At 42.0% G+C, this 20,872-nt stretch overlaps 1 protein-coding gene and 1 long non-coding RNA gene across 12 annotated transcripts in view; one reads left to right on the top strand and one right to left on the bottom strand.

The window, feature by feature from the left end:
* The window catches only part of FOXP1 (forkhead box P1), a 512,855-nt gene that overhangs the window by 465,827 nt on the left and 26,156 nt on the right, over positions 1-20,872 (top strand). For all 11 annotated transcript variants that reach the window (XM_086697593.1, XM_086697592.1, XM_086697602.1 and 8 more), the window contains 2 exons: positions 779-866; positions 13,924-14,007. In XM_086697593.1, the coding sequence (XP_086553719.1) occupies positions 779-866; positions 13,924-14,007 (172 nt within the window). The remainder of the gene's footprint in view (positions 1-778; positions 867-13,923; positions 14,008-20,872) is intronic.
* On the bottom strand, positions 16,020-19,333 carry LOC147583523 (uncharacterized). The gene is made up of 3 exons (XR_015248290.1): positions 19,106-19,333; positions 17,566-17,674; positions 16,020-17,320 (listed from the first exon to the last, which is right to left on the bottom strand). It is a non-coding gene; the product is annotated as an uncharacterized LOC147583523 (long non-coding RNA).

A 20,872-nucleotide genomic window follows, 5' to 3' on the forward strand; every position in this document is an offset into this window, starting at 1 on the left:
GATTTTAGGCTTTGATTCAACCCTCTGATTCCCAGAGCCCCTGCGTATGGTAAAACTCATTGAGATTTCAGTTCGTTAGCCCTTTCCCTGTTGGAAACTCTAATAAATAGTCAAAGGACCGCAAGACAGGCCTACTGAGCATGTGGCCTGACTCATCTGTATAAACTGGGTCTCCAGACCATTAACAGTGAAGAACCCAGGCCGAGTTTTCCTTTTAAATAATTGTCTGCGTTTTATTCCCTCTCACTGGTACGTAATTTGCATGTGTAGGTTCATGTTCCAGGTTTCATATGTTTAAAGTTGCTTTCCCACCCTTTGCCGTTCTGACATTCATGTTGATGCATTTCAATATAAGGGTGTGTCAGCACTTACATCAAATCAGTGTTCTTGTGAACAAACGCTCCTATCCAGACCCATACAAATTAGGCTTCTGAACTAGGTTGGCAGTCCCTTTCGTAGACGTCTGCCCATTGAGGTGGTCTTAAATGCCACCTGGCTTTAATTGCTTGAATTGCCTTTTATTTACGTGTAAATGGTTATCTGGAGATTCCCTGCAGAACTTCTTCCTGGGAGACTTTTATTTTGGTGCTAATGGTGTACTAAATTACGTGGGATGCCAGTATTCAGTGGTGGGGATGGCAAAGGGCAGGCCATTCACAAAACGACTGTCCCCTGTGAACTAGACCCACTGCCTAGTTTTTGCTTAAACATCCTGGTAACTTATATTTTCCTTTTTGTTTCTCCATTTCACTTAATGATTTTCTATGTATTGTTGCAGACATCTCAACAGTGAGCATGCGCTGGACGATAGAAGTACAGCTCAATGTAGAGTACAAATGCAGGTTGTACAGCAATTAGAGCTACAGGTAAAACCAAATTTATTTTTAATATTACCTCAGTATTCCTCAAATTCCAAATTTCTGTAGTGTTCTGAAATGAGTTCCTGTGTACTCATTATTGAATGGAAGGTCCAAAACCTGTTGTTGTCCTTTCTTTTCTTTTCTTTTTCACTCTTCGGGAACGTTCACCTTCAGTTCCTTCTTTGGAACTGCCGCTCAGACGTTTCAAAGTCCTGTGCGTCTCTGTGTATGCCGCGAACTCCCCACTACCTCTGTTAGCTTTCCATTTCTCTCTCGCTTCCCCTCCCTTTTGTCTTCTCCTGCAAGTGGGAAACGCTCTAAGTTAAAAACTTCAGTTGCCTGTTGTTAATGTAAGTCCCCTAACTTGCCATGATCCCTAACCTGGAGCTAGGCAGCCGAGCCAGGGAGAGAGACTGAGAGAGGATGGATGGGGATGGAAGGCACATGGGAGCATCAGCAAGACTGGGCCAGTACGCACGCATGCACGCACGTGAGCATGCTGTCTGAGGTTAAGGTAGAAGCTGCATGTGGATTTATTCCTCCTGTCAGTGCACACAATTTAAATATTTTAAATATGCACACACATGCATACAGGCACGTATTGAGATATATATATATGTATATATATATATAATGTATGTATAATGTTATACATTATATATATATATCTCATATATATAATATATACATATCTCACACACACACACATATATATATAATCTTATTTTTGGCAGTTTGTTGGGCCATGTTGAATGTATTTTGTGACTATAGAAAATAAACGTCTGCAGATTTTCCTGGGGATCACAGTTGTGAGGGATGGGGGCCATTTTTAAATGTGGGTTCCACTTTTGATGTCACTTGTTGACGGACCACCATATTTTAACAATAATTCCCTTCTTGGTATAATTAATAGAAAATTAGTTTCTAAAAGTAAAAATTGGGTCAGAAATGGAGATTATTAAAATGTACAATTGCAAAAGCCTGACCCTGCAAACCCCATTTATGCAACCGAGTTCCAAAATGCTTTTGAGTGCTTGATGACCCACTGTGGCTTCCTCCTCTGGCTGGTTTAGTGTAGGCAAGAGGCTAGCCGACTAGGGGAAATTAAAACAATGTTGTACATTATATTGTTACCAGCCATCGAAAAGCCTATTTTGTATGCAAGACAGCAATGCCGAGATATATGGAGAGCCCTAGGCTAAGTACAGAAGATAATTACATTTGGAATTTTACTGAGTTAAGTCATTTACAGCTTCAAATAGTTGCAGAGAAAAATCAGCCAAAACACACTTAAACTTTTTGTTGTGACTTTTCAGGATAGAGAGGATTTTTTTAAATTAGTTATCATCTTATATGACAAATTACATTTTTTAAGTAAGATTGTCTCTAAAGTTATTTTCTTTAGCTAGTTAATATTTTTCCATTCACACTACAAGATAAGAACTTATTAGAACAGTGGGATATTCATACAGGCTAAGGGCACGTCATAAAATCCCCAAATTTTTACATAACTCTTTGGAAACATCTTTAAATTTAGCACGCTTATTCAGAAGCAAAACAATAGTGTTATTTATCTCCCCACCAAAGTTCACTTCTTACTGATGTGTGATAAGCCCTTTAAAAATTGGTTTCAACAGAACAAACCATATGGCTATTACTACCTAAATCTTTACGTAGTGGTGGTTACGAAGTGATACAAGTTCCTGCATTTATTCAGTGGATAAACTTAAATTCTTAATGTTCAGCTAGAATACAGTGTTCGACCGAGTGTCATGGTTTGCCCCAGTAACTGTTCCAGAGTCTGGATTTGACTGTGGGGCCATTGTTCATTTCTCCGAAACTGATGATCTACTTTATTCATTATTCCTCACTCTCCCCAAGAGCTGGCAAGAGAAGGAAAGGAGTTAGACCATCAGTAAGTCAAGTGGTTATCTCCTGGCAGCTTTCTTGTTGTTTTTTGGTGGGTGTGGCCTGGTGGTGTTACAGACCTTTTAAGAGGATTCTTTGATTATTTGTGGATTTCATTTGTTCATAGATTTCCCTTCATCCTTCAGCCCTAAATCCAATCAAAGGCAGGGTTTTCAACTTGTGATAGGAACCAAAGAAGATCATGTGGCCAGAAGTTACTATGTGGTAGTTACCTGTGATAGTCCTTGTAATATTTTTGCTTCAGAGTTTGCTCTAATAGAGGAAGAGACGGGGTCATTCTGAAGGGTTTGGTTTCTTCACAGGTTGAGGGATTCATTAGAGTGATAGCCTGGTGCTTGTCAAGAGCCAGAGTTGGCAAACCACAGATCATGAGCCAAATCCCCAGAGCTAACAGAGGTTTTTACATTTTGAATAGCTGGGAGGGAGGGATCCAAAGAAGAATAAATTATGTGAAATTCAGATTTCAGTGTCCATACGTAAGATTGTACTGGAACACTTGTTCGTTGACGAGTTATCTCTGGGTGCTTTTGCACCACAGCAGAACATTTGTATAGGTGCAACAGAGTCCTGTGGCCTGCAGAGCTGAAAATATTTACTGTCCGGCTGATTCGCACAGAAGTATACCAAACAATCCCCGCTCAGGAGGATTAAAAAAAAAAAAAAACAATTTGCATCATATTATTTGCAACTTGTTCCCTTAGGGTCTCGGCTACCTAAAGGCCGGCTAACCCCTTGTTACATGTTCCTTCTTTGCCTTAGTGTATAAAACCATTCTAGTCACCACACTGGTCCAGTTTGCCCAGCAGCAGCTTCATATAACAAGTACTTGTCAGTCTTGGGGATCATGGTAAGCAGGCTGATGGATATTCATTCATTTATCCGCTCATCTACCAATTCATTTGGCAAACATCATCCAGAGCCTGGATGGCAGAAACGTTGGCAGAACATGGCAGAACATGGCAGAAACACGGCAGAAACGTTGCTGAAGCCAGTAAAGGGTACAACACTGAACAAAGTAAGGCTACCCTCCTGGTTTTTACATTTCAGAGGAAAAACAGACTGTAAATAAGTAATTTGCCAGTGGCAATGTCCACTCCTTGGGTAGAGCTAGCTGATGTTGATGGATTCTTGAAAATACCGGAAACATGCTCAGAAGAGAGTTTCGGTGCTAGAGAGGGGAGGAACCGGAATAGATTAGTTATTATTCAAGCAGATGAAATATACAAGACAATGTTAACAGGTTTAGCAGTTAAAGACCCCTCGCCCTGAGATAAAGCTGGAATGCGGGACAGTTGGGGACAAGGAGACAATTATACTCAGTAGCTACACTCATTGTGGGCTTCCTATTACTCTCGTGTCCAGCATGTCTGTGTTTGTGCTGTCACGTTTGCCGTTTCATGTGCCCATGTCTGGAATGTACTTTTTAATTGACGTAATGAACAGTTGCGTGTCCACTGGGACTGAGGTGTTGGGGAAACCAGGTCCCTGCAGCAGCAAGAATATGTTGAAGAGGTGTCCTTTTGCTTGAACGGCCTTTCCCTCTTATTTCCTGTTGGCATTGTCCCCCTATTCTGTCAACAGCATGCTAACGAATCACCCCATCTAGAGGGGGTGCCCTGTACATGACCAACTCCTTGACTACTTGCATTTGCCTTAAAGAAGGCATTTTCCAGACCAGGAAATACCTGAACCTCCAAGTATCCAAGTATATTACAGAATTATCATTTATTAACTTGAATTTGAAAAACATTTGTACCACTTAGCACCTCAGGAAAGAGTAATAGAGGTTTGAACAATTACCCACAGGTGTTCCCTATACTGTAGGAGGAGCAGGTCTATAGCCCCTACTACCCAGACCTGCAAGGACTTTGCACAGCAGTACTTAGAGAGAATTACTGTGATGTTTACATCTGGAAGAGGAGTCACACGTGTACCTCCATTAGAAAAACAAGCCCAATAAGCTCACGTTGGTTCTTACATCATAGATCAGTGGAGGTTCATCATGTCTACCCTAGAGCATCGCTGTGCAAGGGTCCCACAGGAGAGTTCTGGAGGGCACCATCAGCCAGCACCAGACACGACCAAAGCTAATGAAAGCCACTTGAGTGCTGTCCATTTTTAGCCCCCTGGAGCTAAACCCCAGAAACCGTAACTCTGACCCAAAACCAAAGGCCCAGTTTGTGAGCTGAAATCAACCTCTCCTAAAGAATTAGATGAAAAAAACATTTTTTTTTATAACTATCGTTAGTCTCAGGGGATCGTGGCTACAGACGTTTCCTTTCTTGGTGCTGTCTGTACAACACTCTACTTGAATCACCTGAAAAGCCTTTACAATTCCAATGTTGAGAGTTAAGGCAACCAGGCAGAAATCAAGGTGACGGGCAATGAAGTCTGACTTAGACCCATCCCATCAGCATTGTGTGTGAGACACATTTGTATTGCTTTTATTTTTGTGGGAAGTTACCAAAACATATAATACGTGTTTTCCTGGCGGTGGGCCCGTTATGTGGAGCTTGACAACCGAGAATGTCTAGTTAATTCAGTTCGCATGTTACACTCTGTTACTGGTCTCAGAGGGGAGAGGGGTCAAAAAGACATCTTAGTGGGCGTTGTAGGCCTTTCTGAATATTTCTCACCACATTTCATTATTACAAAGTCAGTTGAAATTTTTGAATTTTAGCAGTGGGCTAGATGGTGATTAACCCCGTGTATACCTCGGAGCCCAACATTGTAGAGAATTGGTAACCACACATAGGCACCTAACATCAATCATGCGGGTGAAGGACATGGCTTTTTGAGGCGAGGGCGTGTCTTTTAAGATTTTATCTGTTAGATGCTTTCTTTTGACACACTCTTCTTGATGCTCTGCAGACAAGGGGATAGGTTAGAACTGCAGATGGAAGATGTTCCCATAATCGATATGCGTGGTCTTACATAGGTCATGAATGTGCACACAGAACACGGGAGCATAGACACAGGGTCTGGAAGTAATGTTGAGGTGAGGAATTGCCCACCCATATGCCATGGGCAGGACTGTAAAGAGGGACCTGAGGCTTCCTTGATAGTTGAGCACCAGCCATTGACCAGACAGGTTTAGGGATTTAAATAATCATCTGGCTACCTGGGCTCACTCAGGCAGGAGATGCATAGGAATCGTCTTAACCATTAAGCTGTGAATGAGATGGCACAGAAGGTTATCTTAGTGGCTAGATAGGAATTCCATCTTGGGAAAGGGAAAAAGCATCTGATTTAACGGACAAGAAAAAGTCTTCTGACGGATTTCCCTTTCTTAGAAAGCTGAGGCGTTCATGGTGCAGATCTGTTTTTCTGGCCACACATATTAGTTGTGATGATCATGTGACCTTTGCTTATTTGTCAGCACATCCTGTCTGGTGTACGAAGGTGGGTTTTGAATGAAAGAGAAAAGGAGCCTTGGAAATGTAGTGTTTGCTCCTGTCCGCAGCTCAGCCTGTGTCAGGGGACGGGTCTCAAGACAGGCTTCCTCCAATCCTTCAGCCTGTAGACCCTTTAAAGTGAATGTCAAAAGCCCCCACGGGGAAAAGGAGCCATCCAAACCAGTGGGGATCATCAGCCTGGTCCTGGCAGCAGGTGGTGGTGGAGGGGTAGGACCTTTCTTCCTTAATAATTTGATTCCATTCGGTCACCAGTTATCAACTACCTATTGTATTCTGCGCACGGGATGCAGAGGAGCAAGACAGCCTCTTCCTTCCTGTGAAGTGCAGCCGAGCAGGCCAGGAAGAGTAGCATGTCTCTGACTCCACACCGGGCAGAGTTTATAAGAGGAAGCACAGGAGCATTGCGGAGGGCACGCGGGAAGGGACAGCGGCAAGTACATCGCAGGCCAAGAGAGCCGTTTAAGGATTCGCTTTGATTGTAGCGTCAGGGAGGAGAGTGGAAGAATCTTTGTTCGTTCTTAAATTCATCTCTCTGTTCCTCCAGAAGTAGAGTGACCAGCCATCACGGTTTGCTTGCCTGGGACTTAGGATTTCCAGTTTCACAACTGGGAACGTTCCTGGCAAAATGGAATGATTGCTTCTCTGAATCCATTGGATTTGGAAGTGATCTGTACCATGCCTCGTGTTCTGCTTTTAATTTACAAAGAACCTGGGAAACCCTTTGAAAGGGTATTTCTTGAGTTCCCACTATATGCCAAGGCACTGTCCTAGGGACTTCATACCCCTAATTTCATTAAATCCTCACAATCCCCCTGTGAGTGGATACTACCCCATTTCCTCAATGCTAAAAGTTGGGGTTTTTTTTTTTTTTTTAATTTTTTTTTTTCAACGTTTATTTATTTTTGGGACAGAGAGAGACAGAGCATGAACGGGGGAGGGGCAGAGAGAGAGGGAGACACAGAATCGGAAACAGGCTCCAGGCTCTGAGCCATCAGCCCAGAGCCCGACGCGGGGCTCGAACTCCCGGACCGCGAGATCGTGACCTGGCTGAAGTCGGACGCTTAACCGACTGCGCCACCCAGGCGCCCCGGGGTTTTTTTTTTTTAAAGGAAAATTAGAACATTTGGAAATCACTACACACCGTACATCTAATGAGCATGAGTCCTGTCCCATTACTTCTGCCGTTTCTTGTCCTTTGAAAAGGTATTACCAAATCAGTAATTACCTTAACAATTATTGGCTCTTCGGGGTCAGAGAAATATTTCCCTGTGCTCTCGCCTCTTACCGATGAAGAAACTGGAGTTTAGAAGATCTCATTAATTTGTTCAAAGCCAATGGCAAATAATGGGCAACGCCCGGGATTCTAGCCCAGCCTGTGTAGCCTGTGCCTCCTTTTATGGCACTGCTGTCTTGCGCTTTTCGTGCAGGGTCATCGTGGCCCATTGAGGTTCTGTGCCTACACCCAGGCGTTGCAGATCACTGGTTTTAAAACTTGGCTTTGTGAGACCATGCCTTTTCTCCGCCTCTTGAAGCTCCCTCCTCAGCAATCCATGGCATTTGGGCAAGGCTGAAACTCAGTGACACAGGGATCACTTGGAAGTTTTGTAAATCATCTACCCCAGCAACTGTAAGCTCCAAGAAAACGTCAGCAGGGAGAAAAGTGTGCGAGTTTCAATAGCAGAGGGAGACATTAAGCCTAACACAAATCAGTTACCGCAGAGACTTTGCATGTGATTACTGTACCATTAGCGGTGCTGTTTGTAAGCACACTAGCTTCCTGGACTTTTGCAAATATATTATCTGTAATGTGTCCCCCCTTTGGACCTTTCTAACACCATTCAAGGCAGTACTCCGAACGGAGTTCTTCACAGCACTGGCCTCACAGAGCCTCATGACTCTCCCTAAGTAAGCTCAGAGCCTGTGGGGAAGAAGTCCTAATGGCATCATAGCAGCATATTGTCCCTGCTTTGTGACTGGAGCCAAGAAAAAGAAGAGAGAGTCTCTGGGTTTCTCACTTCCACGTCCCCCTTTGAAAACCAAGACACTTATTTTTCATAATTTAAAATCCTGCTTAACTCTGGGAGCATTAGAATTCCTAGACTATGACTTGAGTATTAGTGTGCGTCTGCTTTAAATGTCAAGAGAGTCTTTAATAATAACACGTAAGGAATGTTAAGATGGTGACAGAGTACAATAAAAGTAGGGAAATTCTTCCATTGGGGTGAAATGAACCATAGGTTGCCTACCACCTGAGAGCTGCAGTTGTGTTAAAGAAATCATTTACAAGTTCTCACTGGTGCTGAGTTTTGAAGGCATGTGAATGACCGCAGTTTGATAAAGTGGGTCGAAAATAACTATTTGGTAAATACTCAGGCAGAAGAATTTGATTTCTTCTCCTTCCACATCGCTGTTTCGTTTGTTTTTGTTTTTGTTTTTGTTTTCTCGTTTGTCTTCTTTTGATCATACGTACTTTCAAGACCCGTGAGACTGGATGCACGCTGTCTCGCTCAGTTCTGTTTGGATCGTCATTGTGTATAAAACTAACCTTCTGCTGTTAAGGCATACCCAGACCGTGGAAGAGAGCCCTTTCTCCCAGACCTCCTGCATCAAACTCCTACATGTGGGGTCCTTATGAAAACTTACTCCCACATCCCCTTGCTTGGTGTGTTTGGCTTAGCAAGTTTACCTGAGACCCCGGTCAATTAAATTGGGGATCATTGTATGGGAATAATCTCGACTTCCCTGCTCATCAGTTAGTTGAGTGCCTGCTGAAACTCCTTGCCTCACCCTCCCTTGGGGGTTCTGCAGTGGTTGTTCAGCCAAGGGGGTGGGAAGAGTGGCAGAGATCTGTGTTTTCATTTAGCATCCCAGGTGCTTTTGACAGTCATACCAGAGTGGGAAGGTCCGACTAGGCATCATATGACTGGGTTTCTAGTCTTATTTCTGCCCCTTCCCAGCTCCATGATCTTGGGTAGGTTCACCCTTTGAGCCGAAGTTTCCCCAACCGTAAAATGCAGGAGTAGGACGAGAGGACTTGAAATAGCCACAACAGTCTTTGCTTCTTTGAAATCCAGTGAGGGACTTGGTCCCTTCTTCTCATCCGTCCTTTGGTAGTTCCAGCATTTTTACACATCCAGAATCCTTCATTTATTTCAGATTTTGTTTCTCACGAGTGAGGACCACCAAATTGGGCTTAAAATGATTAGTCCTCCAGACAACATATAAAGTGGTTATGTTAAATGAACCTAAAATCATGTTCCCTTTTCTCTGCTAAAAGAATGAGTTTAATCTCCTTATTTTTATCTTTGAAGATGTTGAATGGCGCTCCTAGCCTTCGGCGGTTATCAGTGTGTCTGGAGCAGTACACGCGTTCCAGTCTTTCACAGCCAGGACTGTCTAAAACCTAATTTGGGGCCATGGCTAATAGAAGAGGGGATGACCTGTATCAGCCAAGGGGAGAAAAAGCGTTTGCTTAGGATGAGGGAAAGATACAGTGAGAACCAAGGAAATCAATCCAGAAGCAATGGGCTTCATCTTTCCTACACTTTCGTTCCATTCTTCAAAACCTCAAAATTCTCCCCGCATTGAGGCCAGCTTCAGACTCTGGAGAACTCAAGTTACGCTGGCCCAAGGTTCCAAGCATGGGCTCAACCAGTGGAAGTCTAAATAGGCTAGAATTGACTTAACTTTCCTTCAAAGAAAAGTTAGGTATTTTCAAATATTCGTGAAGCAGTAGGCTCTATGCTAAGCTTGTTATGTGCAAGCCCTTATCTAATCCTCAAAACAACCCTTCAGAGTTCAGAGATTATTATTCCATATTTAGAAGAAGAAACTAAATACTTTAAAAAAGGTTACATAATGTGCTCAGAGTCGCAGAGCCAGAATTTGAATCCAGCCTAGTCTGATTATAGTACCCACATCCTTCATCCATTTTCACCGTGCTGTCTCTCTACAAAGTTGGGGGGCAACCTGCGAATAAGCATTGCACAAGCGGGTCCCCTCAATGTGTGGTGCATTGACATTCCTCTTAAACCAGAAAACTGTGGTTTTCTGTGTCCACCAGGAAAACTCTTAGAGAGTAGTTCTCTTCTGATAGTACAACATCAAAAAATTGTTTTAATTTGCCAGCCAAATTTTTAGTTGACCTTTGGAGTAAATTTCTCATCCTCCTTCTCTTTGCTTTTCATGGGATTCAGTTTATGAGGGAATGCTGGAATATATACTTGGCAATATTAAATGTTTGTATTGTCATATTATAATAATGAAAGGATGCCGTGAAAATTGATGGGGATGCTGAGCTCATGGAATGATGGCATAAAAAGTAATAAAGAATCTGAAGCCTTTTTGAAGGGCCGGTGTATTAAACATGCAAGACAGCCCCTGTAGAGAGAGGATGTGGTTTCAATAGGTGTGAATGATTAGCTTTTTTGCCTTAAAGAATGAAAAGTGAATTTGGCAGGGTTTTTTTTTTCTTTAATTGTTAAAAAGGATTTGTGTTAGAGTTAGAGCTGCAACTGATAGAGTAAAAAGCCAAAACCCATCCAAGAATGTATTATATGCTAGTTTGTACTAATAATCAGATAAAAACAGAAACTTGGATTTTTGCCCTTTTTTCTGTAACCTCGTAACCACCTTTTATAATAAAGCAGAGCTAGGATGATAGACTTGAGTTTAAGGCAAAATAAGGCACCTGGGTAATGGACAATGGACAATGAATTCTAAGTGATACTCTCATGGAAAAGTGAGAAAATGTCTCCCATGGCAGTGACCTCCAGGGTTATGGATGTGGCTGTGTGTATAAACTCTAGGTATGTGTTTGTGACATGGTGTTACTACGTTTGAGCAGTAGAAGGTCAGCACAGTAGACATTTGGATGGAATACAGACGTGTGGATTCCTTTTGATGCTGGGAATTTGGATTTCCTTCTACTTGGTCTTGGTAATTGCTACATCGACAATGCTTACCTCCACATTAAGTCACAGTTAATATTCATCAGACTCTTAAGTAAATATCACCTCTCACCCTTTCATTCTTAATGTTCAGTATGGCAGACTACTTGTTTTTAAAACGAATAATATATATATATATATATATATATATATATATATATATATATATATATATATATGCCTTCATTCCTTCTTGCCCCATGGTAACTTTTGAGACAAAACATTTTTTAAAAATCTAAGAATATTTTGGTTCTAACATCTAAAAACTTAGAACACATTTAAAAAAACACACAAATAACTGTAGAAAAATGCCATTGCTAACATTTAATTGTCCTAACTGAGCCACTTTGGAAAACTAAATTCCTTTAGCATTATGTGTTCAGAGCATCTTTGAGTTTGGCTGTTCAATAACTTACTAAAGAACAGAGGGTGAATAACATAAAGTGGCTCCTAATATGGTATCATTTTCATTTCCTGTTTGTGGAAAGATAAATGCTAACACTGTAAGGCTTTTTCCTTCTTCTTAATTTATTCCTCCCTGCACCACAAGGGAATAAAAAGGAAAAAAAAATCAGATGTGATATGGCTTGAGACTGAGTCATCCAGTTAAGATATGCCGAAAGCTTTTTTTCTCTTGCTTTTGTACCTTTTCCCTTCCCTCTCTCTGCCTTTGCCCAGATGCTGAAACACCCCTTTCTCTTAGAAAACACCTTTATTTACAAAATGTCTTATTTGACTTGAATTTTGGGATAATTCAGCTTACCAAAACTTGGGGTTTCTTTTTTTTCTTTTTCAAGAGTTTATCTTTAAATAATCTCTGTACCCACCATGGGGCTCAAACTTACAACTCCAAGATCGAGAGTCACATGCTCTACCAAGTGATCCAGCCAGGAACTCTCCAAAATTGGTATTTCAAAGATTTAAGGTTAATTATGTGACATAGAAGAAATGAGTCCCTCCCTAGTTCAAAGGCATTATTTTGGATAAGTGGTCTATAAAAGTGCTGTTCTAAGTAAGACTCTGTCTACACCCTTCTCTCGTGCTTGTTTTCTCACCCCCCCCTCCCGCCCACTCTCTCTCTCTCTGTCACTCACTCATTCGTTACGTCTACATTTCCCCAAAATTCCACAGCCCTTCTCTTAACTATACCTTTATCTTTTGGAACTATACTTCCCACTTACTTTACAGAGGTAATTATTATCATGTCTGGTATTTTTGCCCAGAGCATCTTTGCCATAGACCTCTTTGCTGCAGCGATTTTTACCACAGAACTAATTGTCCTAAAGCAATTTTGCCATAAGAGATTAAAAAAAAAAAAAAAAGTAACTGGTTGACAGTTTGGTTTGACACTTTGGTTTCATTTCTCCAGTGACAAAGTATTTCCATTTTTACATTTATATAATGTACAAATGTAAATCTTAACCCTCATGCTGGGGTGTACCATGGCACAGAGTTTTCAGCCCCCGTTTCCCATAGAACTTTGGAACATCTGTCACTGGACATGTGACAGTAGGCCGAGCACAGAGAACAGCGTAGAAGGCTTTCACAACATAGCACGGAGCTCAGTTACAAACATATATTCTAGTATTTGGAAACCCTTGCCTCTTCTAATGAAGGAAGAAATTTTAACGAGGGTGAATCAAAGCAACAAAAAACCGTGATACTGCGAAGAAAAGAGTTTGAAGCTAGGTGAAATGCCGAGGTAGAATCCACAAAAGAAAATCCGTTATTTGTGCTGTTGTTGCCACCATCTCCACTGTAGCTTCCGAATGCGTCCCAAATATTTTTTTTTAGTTCACAGGAGAATCCCTTTCATTTTGTTACTCATTTTATGTGTGTTCCCTTATGCCCTTCTTCACCATCCCTCTCTTACTTGCCACGATTTTATCCTTTATGGGAAAATTGTCTTCTGGACGATCAGGTGTGCGGCCAGAATGCTTGTGGCAAAGATGCTGGTGGCAGAACTATCTAGAAGCAATTATTTTATGTCTCCTTTGCCCAGGTGTCTTAAATTATCAAAACTATCACCATGTTAAAATGGTTGGAGGCACGTATAAAGAAAGTAGCATCCAGTGAATAGTATTTGAGTGCCTCCAATGTACATTTGATGAAAAACTTGGGTGCTGTCAGAAGGTAATTCTCTGTACAATGAGAAGACTTAAATTTTTGCTCAGATGGGACTAACACATAGTAGGTGCTCACATACTGAGGAAATGAATGATGAAGCTTGTTCTCCATGCCCTTGACCATAAGAACTTGTCATCTCCTGTAGCCCTGGGCTTGCCCGGCTAACACTGCTTCACAGCACTGTGCTAATCCATGCCTGCCTGTTAAGAAAGGTGAAGTTAATTTCGCATAAATGTCCCCATGTGTCTGGGAGCTTTTCCACAACCACAAAAGATGAATTTATGAGTTTTAGCTACCTAGCTCATTTTCCTTTGGCTTCCTCATGAATAAGATTGGTTAATAGGCATGATTCACGTTTTTGTCTTTTAGCTGTCTGTGTTACATGGGACTCCTTGGTGCCAGCAGGTCTAGAACTTCCCAGTTAAAAGCTAATGCATCTTGTGTTGAGAAATCTCACACTGACACCTCCAGTTACTTCGAGTTTGGCAATGGTTGTGTAGATTTCAAAACGATTAAGCAATGAGAAAGATTTTGTCATGTGCAATGGTGCTATAGTTTAATTTGGAATATGTATCATTTTGGATGTTAAAATAGTAATGCATCTGTATTCAAAGAAATAACAGAGCACTTTCTTCCTACTAGCTTGCAAAAGACAAAGAGCGCCTGCAAGCCATGATGACCCATCTGCACGTGAAGTCAACAGAACCCAAAGCCGCCCCTCAGCCCGTAAGTACCGAGCTACACCAGGGGAAACTTCACACTGTTTCTTTGCTGCTTCCTCACCCCTAAGCATAGGAGGCAGGAAGACCTACTCTGGCAGCTGTTAGTATTGAAGGACATAAGTCAGTGGAGTGTTTCCGGTTACCTTCTATAAAGGGGGTGGTGTGCAGGGCATTTCACAACGTAGAGGATGATTCAGAATCGGTCTTTGGCCACGAGGCCCAACAACTCGCTCTTCGGGACAGATGATTGATGGTGTACCCGGGTACGAAAATATGATAGGTCGCCGGGAGGGGGAAAGGTCTTTCTAAATGGTGTGAACCCAGAAAGAAGACAGCCAGACCATGGAGTCAGAAGAAAAGGGCATTTCAGCCTGCATTAGCCAAGAGACTGCGGGTGGGAGAAAGGGCGTGAGGGCCAGTGCAGTCTAACGGTCACAGAGGAAAGACATAAGAAATAGGAAGCACACTGCTGGAATAGCTGGAAGCTAAAATTGTGGAGGGCTTCTAATGGTTATTAGAGAGTTAGAAGTGAATATTACTCTTTTGCAGTTAGGAGTTCCAACATGGTATGTTGAAATTACGTTTAACTTGTAGGAATCTCCTACTTCTTGCCTTGTTTCCTTTTCCTTAACCTTGAAGAGTGCCATCCGAGCACAGACAGTTAATATCTAAGCAGAAGGATGGTTTCTAAACCCCAAATCCTGTCTTGGGCCTCATTCCTTGCTATAAATTGATCTCTTTAACAGTTGTATTTCTCATATACTTATATTTCTAAAAATCTCCTTAGTAGCTTCTACTGATTATTCAAAATGGAGAGAGTGCTTTGCTTCTTGATTTTTAAGATTTGTAAAATTTAAAGGTACACTGCCTTTATTTGATTTTGCTTGGAGTCACTGTGTGAAAATTAATTGAGCGTTGACAATCTATAGTTAGTACCAGCAATTTTAATCAATATGCAATGATGCAGCGTAATGGCAAAGTATTGGTTTATCTGTTTTGACTGATTTTTTTCTATAAATAAAGCAAACATACACCCATATATGTATGATTTATGGTGATAGAAATAAAACGGAGTCAGACTATTAACCCAGCAAATATGGTAGCCTGCCAAGATGCAGTTGGCAGACAAAATTAATGTCTGAAACAGAACACATTACTGAGATATAGGACATAAAATCATTAAACACTTTGTGCATCCATTTTTACTAGGAGAGAGCCCTTAGTTTCCGTGTTTTGCACTAAATGGCCATAGGACTGAATGTGTAGGCTACCAAAAAGAAAGGGAAACAGAAAAACCTAGGCCATTGGGTATAATGGGATGAGTAGTCAGTTGTGCCATTTGTGTTGACTTCATCAGCCCCTTCTTGTAATCATAGGAGCCCAGTTTAGGAAGCTGGTAAGACCCGGAAATGACTTCATGGGGTTTTCCAGTGGGCACAGCCAACCGCTAAGGGAATCGATAGCCTTCGGAACTCTCATGAAGTCTTCAGGTGGCTTCTGTTTGGAATGGCTTTTTCCCCAGGATGAGGGGTATGGGTCTTTGAACCTAGTAATAGGGGAGAGAATGGGATTATCTTCTACTTCCTCCATGGATTCAAAGCAATGACAGAATACTGTTTGGCCTCGGGACTCTGGGAGGGACTCATTTTGTATCGTGGGGCTCCTTGGGAGGAGGAGGGATGAAAGTGGAGAAGGATTTGTGAAACCCCATGGGGCGCTCCGTGAGTGCTGGGGCAGGGTGTTGGCAGAGAGGGCCATCCATCCAGGTAAGCCTGCATAGGCCACAAAAGGACCCTTGGGGATCTCCATGAAGACCAGTGTGAAGCAGCCAGTAAACAGGGAAAAGCAGTCGTGGGGGAAATGCACTGGGGAGGAAGGTTTGTCTTGATTAGTATTTAAAAAAAAAAAAATGTTTTACATTCTAGAAAATTGTAACTTCGAAGGGGACCTCCTACTAAATTTATTTTTAACTGTTCTATTGAAAATTCTCTACCACTAGTCAACATTATCTCTTAGTAGTTCAGCACAGTATTTCTTTATTAAAAGAAATAGGCACGAATATTTTTGACTGAAAAATTAATAGCTTTTGAATTCATACACAGCAGGTTTTCTTTTGCAAAGAAGTCCAATATCGCTGCACAGCACTTCTATAACCATTTATTTAGTGTCCAAGTCAAACCTTTGACAGCTAGAGCAGCGCTACAAGCCAATATAAAGAACTCCAAGATGTAAACCAACAATAGGCCGTCTGTGTGAGGTTTGCCATTGTCAAATACATAGATTGTTTGGATTAGTTTATGTAAATGTACTGTTGTATTACCCTTTGAAAAAAAAAAGATCACATTTGTGTATGAAAAGTGGTTCCCTTCACAGGCAGCATTATAAATTCCTTATCCTTTAACTTACATGTAAGAAGTAAAAATTGGTGCCTGACAAGCAGATATTGCGTGACACTCTGTTGCTGGAGTGAACCTGCCTTCTTTTCATTTATTGGAAAATAGAAAATTTTATTACAGATACCATCTTATAAATCAGGAATTATTAAAATACGTATAGGTGAGGCATTGGGAAATTAATTATAAAAGGTAGACGTGTAGTGTTCTGCATAGATTTCTCACTTCCTTGCCAAAAAGGGGCGGGGGAGGCACAGGCGTTTCGCAAACCCTTGGTTCTTTCAACTTGAGGGATATGGAGCTATCTGATGATCGATTCTCAGGTGCAAAATATTCCTTTTCCCTGCAATTAATTTATTCCACCTTAAATAATAGAATGCACCGTGTATCCTTCTAGAATCTTTGATTTGAAATAAGCAGTCGTCAGGATTCAGATCTAACCATAGATGGGGACTTTCATGTTACAGCCTTGCCAGTAAGTTGATGAAGTTTTTTTTTTTTTTTCTTTTTTCCGTTTCTGTTTAAAAGGAACTGCATGTTTATTTTAAAATTCTTAGTCACTAAGTGATAGAATGCTTTGCTGTAAACGTTGCTTTTCACTGAATGCCATTTGGGTGGTACATGTCATTTGTTGTATCCAGTCATCCAACCGGTCGCTGTTGCACTGCATCAGAGAAACTGCCACAACCTTCTTGGATTGTTCTTACCTCCGCTCAGACACGTTCCCCGGACCCTTTTGCGGAACCCGTCTTCCCTGTGGGTAGTTGGAGGATATGCTCACCTCTGGACAGTCTCGAGTGTTTAGACCTGGCTCTAAGCTCATCCCACACTGGGACGTGCATAGGTGAGCTGGAGGAGGAGTGCCCAGCTTTCCTTTTCCTCGGACACCTTCAGTGGCACCTCTTCCTGCTTTGCCATAAAATCCTTTAGACCAGAAAAGAGCTCTACTTTAGTAATTTATACCCAGGGCTCCCAAGGCCTGTTATGTTTGGAAAGGGAATTCCTGCACTTAAAGCCCAGCTATTTTATCAACAAGTATTTATGAAGTAAGCTGCTAAAAGCATAGAGCCCCCTCCCTGCCACTGAGGTGTTTGGAGTCTTGTGGGACAAGCTAACAACCACACACACCCACTGCATGAATTGTGCCCCGTGTTGTTAGAACGGCTCACCTACATCGGGGATTGAGAGAGTCTTCAAAAGGAAGCAACGGAAAGGAGTCGATCAGCGATTCTTTCCTTGGGTTCGGAGTAGGGGCGTGTGTGTCTGTGAGGAAGGCGACTGGGAGAGGAAGGCATGTCACGGGATCAGTGTGGAGGAAGCAAAGGGCCAGCCAACATCAGATAAACTAGGCTTTCCATTTTTTAATTTATTTTATTTGTCAGCTTTTGATTTTATTAAGGCTGGGCCCGGCGTGGAAAAGGATATGTAAAAGTTTCCCAGAGCGGCCGTATATTCTAGCAGTTGGGTAGGCACGGCGGGAAAAGCCTTTCTTGACATGAGTTTTAAAAGATTCTTCTCCTTTCCGTGTGAAGAGAAGCAAAAAACCCGATAGTAGTAAACTACCCTGATGAGACTGATGGCTATTCTTTTGTTCCAGACTCAGTAACATTCTCAAAGTAAACACCAGAGTGGATTGCTTGGGGGTTCGTGTCTCCACGCTTGCTCCATGGAGAATTTGCTGAGCTGTTTATTTCCTTGGAGGGAAGCGTAACTCAGAGGACAAAACAATAACAACAAAAGAAGCATATCTGTGTTAGGACTTTATTAAGTTGTTAAGGATTTTTTTTTTAAGACTTCCCTCTCATAATGTCAGGAGAATCCTGTAAATCGTATTTTAAAATACTGAGGACACAAGAAGGACACATTACTTCAGGGTATTCCTGCACACCAGAAAACAACTCCTGATGCTGGAAAAACCACATTCCTTCAGATTTGGTGGGCAAGTAATTATAGCGTAGGTAGTAGATCCTTCTTTATGAAAATGTTATAAAACACTTACAGGAACTTGGATATTTGAAGCAAAATGCAGTATTACATTTTCCTTTTTATGCATTCTCTTTTCCTCCAACCATAGCAATTAGGACTGTTATGAAATAGTTTTTAGCTGCTATAAAAACAAAGTGTTCCCCCCCCCCCCCCCCGCCACACACACACACACACACATCTGAAAAAGGGGTCTTTTAAGTCCTGAAGAAATGGCTGATCCTTTGGGCTGCTTGCAGCCTTGCTTTAGGGCTAGAGAAACAATATTAGGCAGCCATAAAAGATTCTCTAGCACAACACACACAAGCTATTTTTATATACTGTTTCATGAAGCCCTCCCTGCCCGTCCCCACCTCTGTACCATCACTTTCTCATTCACTGCCCTCTGCCAGTGCCTGGCCCAGTGCAGTAGCTGGGACACCAAACCAAAGCTTCCCGTGCCGTGTCCTAGCCGCCCCACGGACGCCCCTTAGGCCTCAGGAAGGCGGGCCCGAACGCCAGCCTTTCGAGTCTAGAAACACTGTGCAGTTTAAAGCAGGCCTCGAGCCCGCTCAGGACCGTAAAACAAGAGCAGAAAAACGAGTTCTGTGAGCCTCAAAGTCTCTACTAAGCAGTTAGGTCCCCTGGTGTTTGGGTTTCAGGTCTGCCTTTTGTTCTCGGAATCTGTTTTCATGTGAGGCAAGAGCACAAACAAAAATAAAAATGAGTTCTTATGGGAATACTTACAACAAGTCTGTTTCTGTCCGGGGTTTACATCAGTGGTTTGTTTATTTTTTAAAAATGTGAGTGACTCATCATCTTTAAAAGAAGAGAGGAGGTTACTGTTTAAAAACTCGAGATTAATCTTTGAGAAAAGGGCTCAGTAGAGTAGCAGGCAGCTGACAGAGTCCCAGTAGTCAGGATGGGTAAGCTTCCCAGGATAGTCCTTGTGGAAGTGAGCTGGGGGGAAAGCCGGTGGTCGAGAGCCCACGTGCATTTAAAACAGAAAACCCTCCAGCTAGTTCAAGTGACGTAAGAATTTAACTTCTGGCCAGACCCTCAAAGCGATTATCTTTGCCGAAGTCATCACATGACAGAAACTTGCCATGTAGGAAATAGGAGAGTTACTAACTTTTCTAAACATAGCAACTTCTTTTGAAATAGAAAATGGACACAATAAGAAAAATAGGAAAGAAACCCTCCCTGCCTCCCAGTTGGATCCCTTCCTGCTCCATGCCCCAGAAAAAAATAAATAAATAAAAAATAATCTTTTAAAACCTTAACTACGATCAGAAACACGAAGCGCATATGCTTTCATTTCTAATTGATGATTGTATTAAGATTTAATAGTTTACAATTAAGATGAATATTTCAGGATTATAGCAAAACCCACACCGTTCCCGATTTGCTCTTCTAAGATGGTAATTAATTTTTCTTTTTCTTTCTGTGGGTGTGTGTGTGTGTGTGTCCACTGTTTTCAGAGACCTTAATTAAAAGAGCAGGTTTGGTTTGAACACAGAGCCTGTTTTGAATCCTTCCCCGCCCCCCCATCTTGTCTCTCCCTCGTGACCTTCCTCCCCGAAGATGGTTTCTCCTCAAGACAAGCATGTGATCATCAAACAGAAGTTTAAAAGTTAACAAACTTCTATAGCAGTTGACAAGGTTGACATTTCATTAACTTGTTGGTTCAGCCTTCAAATGATTTCACGAGGCGAAGCACCCCCTGTTTGGAGTTTACAGCTTTTTGTTCTTCCTTCCCTCACAGACTACAGTCATGTTTAATTTGGAATCTGGGCTCCTTTGGCAAATTAGCAATTAGAACAATTTTGTGGGAATATGTATATGTGTCATTAGTTTTCCTGCAAATTAATAGCAAGGGCAGAGGTCGGGCAGAAATTTTCCACTTGACTGCCGTTCCTCTATTGAGACTTGGCACTTGGTTGTGGAATGGCCACAGCTGCTCTCAGCCACCCTCTTCCTGGAGGAACTGTCTTTTAATTAGTTTACCTCACAGCCATCATTACAAATATTACTGCCTCCCCTCCTCGAAGTAAAATTACTGTTTCTACAAAATATTCCAGTGACATCTTGCACCACCTCACACTGGTGGTGGGGTCACTCGAATACAGCATTTAATCATTAGATCACCTCCGTCCGCGTCTCCTAATTAGAACCCTTACAATACATTTTTATCTGGTAATTAGCTGAGATTGGCTGCTTCCTCCGTGGCTTATTAGAGACAGCCCAGCAGTGGGTGTGAATCACGGTGTCATTTGTCAAGCCTGGTAAGCCCCCTCTCTGCTCTCTTCTGGCTTGTGTTTATTTCCATTTGCTACCTGTGCTCAACAGCCTCCAGAAAACGCTACTGCCTATGTCTTTGTGGGTTGTGCTCACCCTGGAGGGATTTTATTTTGCACTGTTGCTTTTTGGGTACAAGCAGGCCAGGTGTTAAGACCTGTGGTAAAAGCCACAGATGTCCGATTCTTTTCACATTTTATGACACAGTACCATGTG

This window comes from Puma concolor, chromosome A2, assembly GCF_028749965.1.
Source record: "Puma concolor isolate L17-30 chromosome A2, mPumCon1.1.hap2, whole genome shotgun sequence".
Classification (NCBI taxonomy): Eukaryota; Metazoa; Chordata; class Mammalia; order Carnivora; family Felidae; genus Puma; species Puma concolor.